This window comes from Dama dama, chromosome 5 (genome assembly GCF_033118175.1).
Source record: "Dama dama isolate Ldn47 chromosome 5, ASM3311817v1, whole genome shotgun sequence".
NCBI classification, from domain to species: domain Eukaryota; kingdom Metazoa; phylum Chordata; class Mammalia; order Artiodactyla; family Cervidae; genus Dama; species Dama dama.
This window is the reverse complement of record NC_083685.1, coordinates 84,578,950-84,585,536: the sequence shown is the minus strand read 5'-3', so window position 1 is coordinate 84,585,536 and position 6,587 is coordinate 84,578,950. Positions and strand designations below refer to the sequence as shown.

General features: G+C 46.7%; 1 protein-coding gene across 1 annotated transcript; it reads right to left on the bottom strand.

The window, feature by feature from the left end:
* Nucleotides 1-1,751: 1,751 nt before the first annotated feature.
* On the bottom strand, nucleotides 1,752-3,599 carry LOC133055882 (C-C motif chemokine 3-like). Its single transcript, XM_061140970.1, has 3 exons — nucleotides 3,342-3,599; nucleotides 2,641-2,755; nucleotides 1,752-2,226 (listed from the first exon to the last, which is right to left on the bottom strand). The coding sequence occupies exons 1-3, from the start codon at nucleotides 3,415-3,417 to the stop codon at nucleotides 2,136-2,138; spliced, it is 282 nt and encodes a 93-aa protein (XP_060996953.1). The 5' UTR covers nucleotides 3,418-3,599; the 3' UTR covers nucleotides 1,752-2,135.
* Between the last annotated feature and the right edge of the window lie 2,988 nt (nucleotides 3,600-6,587).

The following is a 6,587-nucleotide window of genomic DNA, read 5'->3' as shown; positions in this document are numbered from 1 at the left end:
AGCAGAAATGACAGGATGGGAGACTAGGAAGGACAAAAAGTGGAATCCATAAACAGCCCAGTTCATCCTGTTCTCAGACCCCTCCTTTAAGAAATTCATCCTGTGAACAAAATGAACCCTCGTGTACCCTGTGAGGAGGTGGGCTGGTGGGATGCGTTTGGAGGCAGGGAGCTGATCAGGGCAACCTCTCCGCCTGTGGCATCGTTTCATCAGCAGAGGGCAGTGTGGAGCCCGGAACCAGTTACATGGGTGAGAAGGGTGGGGAAACGGGATGCCCAGAGCTCCCAGCACTGTGCTATGAGAGAGGAGTCCTAAAATCCCGTTCTGAAAGTAACAGTAGCTGACAGGACAGATTTTCTGCTAATTAACCATCCAACGAACCTGACAAGAAAAACAGATCAGAAGCCTTGAAAAACCGGGAGAGAGCTGTGTCACCTCTGAAACCCCCAAGACCAGCCAAAAACAGGCTATGACTACACCCCAACGTCACTTCTCAAACTAGGTGTGCACTACTAACATTTTAAAATCACTGATGCCCAGGTTTCACCTAGATCTCATTAGAGCCCTAACTTTGGAGGCGAGCTCCTGGCAATGAAGTTTTCAAAAAGCTCTCCCAAGTGATTCTGAGGCTTCCCCGGTGACTCAGCAGTAAAGAATCTGCCTGCCAATCTCTGGCTTGGGAAGATCCCCTGGAGAAGGGCATGACAACCCACTCCAGTATTCTTGGCTGGTGGGCTACAGTTCATGGAGTCACAAAGACTTGGACACGACTGAGCAACTAAACCACCACCAAGTAATTCTAATATGAATTCAATGTTGCAAAGTACTTGCATTCAAGCCAATCCTTAGGTACCCAACTTCAACAGGAAACAGGCAGCCTTAATGAGAGGTGTGCACCCCAAGTAGGGTCACTGGGTAGAATACAGTAATCCTAGTTAAAATTGAACTTCAGATACCCAACAAATAATTTTTGTATAAGTATGTCCCAACAATTGCATGGGATATCCTTATGCTAAAGAATTCTTAATCCCATATTTGTTAATTTAACTCTGGCCACTCTAGCCCCCAAGTCTCAGCTCAGATATAGGCTTGAAGTATATTCCCCCAAAAAGCAGAGTGCAGAACAATGGCGAAGGTGCGCCAGACTCTCCACCAACTGGCGGCTAGGGTATTCTTGTTCGACTGCAGGCAAGGTTGGCTTACCTGTCACCAAGGCAAGCAGTTGGCACAGCACTACTATAAGCACTGATCATAAAACCTTGCACTTGATAAGCCCTCAACAAGTGTGAGCCATTATTTTGAGGAAATCATATACAAAAATGCAATTGTGTTCACAAATACACACCACCTTGGTTTTCATTTAAGTAGGTAAATAATGATTTGGTTATAAAATAACATGTCAGGACTTCCCTGGCGGTTCAGTGGTGAAGAATTCACCTTCCAATACAGGGAATATGGGTTCAATCCCTGGTCAGGGAACTAAGATCCCACACAAACAAAAATAAACAAAGAAATATTTTTTTTAAATAAAAATAAATTTAAAAAAATTAATGTGCCAGTTTTAACTTTCCAGGACAGTATCTCCAGGGGAATGTCTGATGTTCTCGTTCTAGGATGTGTTTCCTTTCTCGTGGTCAGCCCCTTTTCATGTATCCCTATTCTCCCCCCTCACCCCGTAATAGTCTCTACCCATGATTCTGGCTGCTAGAAAAGCAAAATCAAGAGAGTCACCACAAGGAAAAGGCTGGTTTACCTTTTATAGAAGAGCCTTCAACATTTTGAATCACGGTCCTGGGCAAAACCACTCGACCAGCATTTGTTGTTTGGCTGCCAGGAGAGGACCAATCACACTGACTGATCCACGTACTGAGAGTGAGGACAGTTATGGAGGAAGGCGAGGGATGCGTGGGGAAGAGGGTGACGGGGGGGCGGGGTTCAGAGCAGGTATTCATGACATCACATACTTCCATGGTGGAAATAAATGACAAAGGTTAAATAGGAGACATTAAAGTGAAGGAGGGCCCCAGTGAGTGGCTGGGGATGGGGTGTGACCCACAGAAGAGGTGCCTTTTGGAGCCCCAGGGTCATCGCCCTCCTTCCCCAACTGTCCATCTTCCCTGCAGCTCCCAGGCCACTCAGGGATTCAGCTCCAGGTCGGTAATGTATTCCTGGACCCAGTCCTCACTGGGGTCGGCACAGACCTGCCGGCCTCTTTTGGTCTTGAAGCTGTGGAGAAGAATGGAAGGGTTACACACTGGTGAGTGCAGTGGGGGGGATCCTGGGCCCCCAGGGACCCCCCCCCTCCTTCTGCCCTGGACTCCTCAGGGCCTGTCCACATGCTCATATCGTGTCTCCTTCACCCTGGGGTTCACAGACCTTCTTGGGTCTCCTGTGGGGGTCCCCTCGGAGAGCCAGCATTGTTGTTTGGCAAATGAGAGGGGAGGACAATTTCCTGCTGTCACCCCTCTCCTCTCCTCCCTCTGCCCAGGGGCAGACCCCCCAGGATGCTCTGCAGGCCCCAAACCAGGTGAGAAAACATGGTGGGCCCCCCCCCCCCCTGGTGTCCTGAGCTCCGAGGAGGTGCCTCAGGCCAGACCCCCAGGCTCCTTCCCCAGGGCGGGCAGGAAGGCTGGCCCTTACATGACACCGGGCTGGGAGCACTGGCTGCTGGTCTCATAATAGCTGTCCACCAATTTGCGCGGGATCTGCCGGGAGACGAAGGAGAAGCAGCAGTCCGTTGGGGTGATGGAACCAACTGTGAGAGATGGGACAGACCATGCTAAGTCCTTGTTCAGGGGTAAAGGCAGCCAGCTGCCCCTCGAGGGTCAGGCAGACCTGCAGGAGACAGCGCTGGGGGTGGGGAGGGAGGCATTTCTTCTTTCCCTTGACATTTTTATTTCTGGGTCTCTCTTGTGACGTTTCACATGCTTTGTCTGTCCGGATGTGGTGTTTCCACGTCTCTCTGTGAAGAATTTAGTTTTCCGAACAAACTTTATTTTTTTCTCTATCTCTCCCTGGGGAGTCTCCACTGGTTTCTTGAGGAGAGCAAAGGCCACAACAGTGGGAGCCCACTGGACACAGATTCCACCTTTTGTCAGAATCCCACCTGGGCCTCATTTTCCCAGGAATCCATAAAATGGGCCTCTGCACCACTGTCTCTCAGAGCCAGAGAATAGAACTGCTACAGACCCCCCTGGGAAGGAAAGTTCTGCTCAGGAAATAGTGTCTGAAGTCTCTCTGAAGCTCTCTGCTTAAGGGCTCAGGTCAAAGACTTCGGCCCTGTGGCCGAAGCCCCAACCAAGAGTGGGGGACAGGCCTAAAGGAAGGGAAGACGGACTCACGGCTGGCCGAGCAGGTGTGGGCAGAGAGGGCCGTGGTGAGCAGCAGGACAGCCAGGGCGGCCCCGCGGAGCTCCATGACGCCGGGCGGGTGAGAGGGTCAGGTGGAGCCAGTGGAGCTGGACCCGGAGACCCAAAGTCGCAGCCTCCTGCTGGGGTCTGAGCTGTGCCCTCTCTTTATAGGCAGCCTTGGGACACTAGAGGATGGAAACTTGTGGAGACTGAGGCAGCGGGTGTATTTTTCATCACAGCGTTGGTATCATGCTGTGAGTGGCAGAAGCCAGGAAAGCTTTGGGTCACCACAAAGGCTCAGCGTATTTGCAAGAACGGTCGTGTTGCTTTCTTGATGGGGAAATGGTTTCCCCAGTTAGAGGAGGTGAGAGGCTGGTGTGACCCTGTGACAAGTTCATGCGGTGCTTTCTCACAAGAGCAGGTCTCTACACCAAGCATCCCCTGACAGAATTGAACCTTCTGGGACCCACCCCCAGCTGTCCCGACAACACAGCTCTGACCTACACCATAATACCATGGAGTCTTGAGAAGCCCCCCAAGCTAAAACCACACCCTGCAACGGGACAGCAGATCTAGGGAATTCTCAGCTGCAGAAGGGGCCGGAGTGAGGCTGGCCTTTCAGACTTTGGCTCATTCCTGAAACATTCTACCTTAAGCTTTTGATTGTGAGGCATCCATTTTGAAGATACCCATCTTGAATAAGCACATCACCTCATACAGAACTAGATCACGGGCCAGGCTGCCCTACCCGTGAAGTTCCCCTTTTAGAAATTTCTGGATGACCTAAATAACTGACCATTTGAGCGGCTTCACTTTTCCCTTCTATACTTTCTCTCTTATCTTTTAAATTCACCAATAAAGAGTGAACCTGCAAAACCGTGGGCACCCCACCCTCACCCCAGCAGAGGCAGAGCCCCAGGTCTGAGCTCTCTCTCTGTGAGACCTTGTACCCTCTGGGACTCTGAGAAACAAACCTTGTCTTTCAAAGTCGCCTGATGGTTGTTGAGGTTTGTCTTATAATAAGAATCTTAATGGCCGGTCCAGCTTCAACACTGGCTCCAGCTGGAGAAATATCTGTGGGGCCCCCACAAAAAGGGCAGTCCAGGCAAGTGCCTGCAGGCATCACCATCAACAGGCTGAAACCGACACAAAATAGCTAGTCCCTGGTTTGGAGAAAGGAATGGCAAACCACTTCAACATCCTTGCCTTGAGAACCCCATGAACAGTATGAGAAGGGATATAGATATGACAGTGAAAGGTGAACCCCTCAGGTCAGTAGGTGCCCAAAGTGCTGGAGAAGAGCAGAGAAATTACTCCAGAAGGAATGAAGAGGCTGAGCCAAAGTGGAAACGACGCCCAACTGTGGATGTGTCTGGTGGTGAAAGTCCGATGACATAGAGAACAATATTGCATAGGAACCTGGAATGTTAGGTCCATGAATCAAGGCAAATTAGAAGTGGTCAAACAGGAGATGCCAAGAGTGAACATCAACCGTTTAGGAATCAGTGAACTAAAATGGATGGGAATGGGTGAATTTAATTCAGATGAACATTACATCTACCACTGTGGGCAAGAATCCCTTAGAAGAAATGGAGTAGCACTTATAGTCAACAAAAGAGTCCAAAAGGCAGTACTTGCATTTCAAAAATGACAGAGTGATCTCGGTTCATTTCCAAGGAAAACCATTCAATATTACAGTAATCCAAGTCTATGCCCCAACCATGATGCTGAAGAAGCTGAAGTTGAACAGTTCTATGAAGACCTACAAGACCTTCTAGCTGGGCTAATTGGGAGCTAATATGGTGACCCTTAAACTGTTGTTACCCTTTAAACAGAAAAACTCTCTGCCAGAGATCTATCCTATGGACATAAGCACAATGATGAGGTCATCTGTATATCAGTGTTTGTCACAACTTATTTATAACAATTAAAAGATGACTTACAACTAAATATGATAACAAATTCACCTCTTGTAGTAATAATTTGCCCTTAGAAACTGTGGAAGTAAATAAATTTTAGAGGAAGTCCTTGCTATTAAAGAATCCTAGAACATTTCCTGTTTCCTTATTGTAAAGTCAAGGCATTTCCAGGGTTTGTCTAGCACCTCAATAACATCATTAACAACTCTTCTTAAAATATCTCCCCTTCCCTCAACAGTTCATTGGCTTTTCTTCTTTGGGCTTGTCCCCTCATGAGGGGAAATACCTGTTGCTACTCAGGCATCACATCTTCTCAAAAAGTTTCATCCACTGCATAAGAGGGAGTCTTACAGGAGTGGAGAGAAAGCAATGTTGCTAGTGTTTTAAATTCCAATTGGGCTTTTTTAAAATCATAATTTGTAATGTTGACTGTAGAATACTCTAAAAAGTAGTTAAAGCTGATTTTCAATATATATAAAATACAAAAAAGAATAAAGAATTGTTTCACTTCTGAAAGTTGGGTAGGCAGCATGGCAAATGCAAGCAAGGATGTGGAGTGGGGGCGGGGGGGGGGGTTCATCTACATTCTTCCTGTCTTATTGTGGCATAAATGAACTCAGGCACAATCTGAATAAAATGAATTTCCCTAAAGGTAGGAAACGTTCTATTATCCAAACCTAATGACTATTAATTTGGTTTATTTCTTTCAAGTGCATTTTTCCCTAAGCTTATGATAGTTCCATTTACTTACTTGCTTTTTATCTCTTTTTATCATGTATGTGGGAAAGGGAAGGGACATAATTGTAGTCATGATATGAATGCAAATTTTTATTTTTCTTTACACTTAACAGTACAAGTCTTTTCCAAATCATTCCAGTATTTTTAAGAGCTGCCTAATTTCCTCATCCATCAGCCTAGTGTATTAATATTGTCATGCACTACTGTAGCACATTTGGACTGTTCTCGATTTTTAATAGCTATAAATATGCTTCACCAAATATCTATATGCATAAAACTTTTTCAACAAATGAGGTTTTTTCCCCATAAGATATTTTCCTAGCTATAGACTTTCTGGGCCAAAAAATAAGGACATTTAAGGCTCCTGATTTATAGAGACACCCTATGTCTAATGTGCATTCATTTATATACCCAACTGTTAAACAAGATTTTAATGGCATAGTAGGGACTGGTGAATGTTTGATGAATGAAACAGTGATTTAAAAGCCGACTATCTATCATGTCAAGTCTGTCATGTCCCAGACTTCCCCAGTTTCATTCTGTCCATCTGAGTTTTGATCAAACACAGCTCAGGCTACTG

Excerpts from the sequence above, each read along its gene's own strand:
- LOC133055882 (XM_061140970.1), bottom strand. The coding sequence starts at position 3,417 with ATGGAGCTCCGCGGGGCCGCCCTGGCTGTCCTGCTGCTCACCACGGCC. Across the intron at positions 2,756-3,341 it reads CCACACCTGCTCGGCCAGCC|TTGGTTCCATCACCCCAACG; the intron begins GTGAGTCCGTCT and ends CATCTCTCACAG. Across the intron at positions 2,227-2,640 it reads TGCTCCCAGCCCGGTGTCAT|CTTCAAGACCAAAAGAGGCC; the intron begins GTAAGGGCCAGC and ends TCTTCTCCACAG.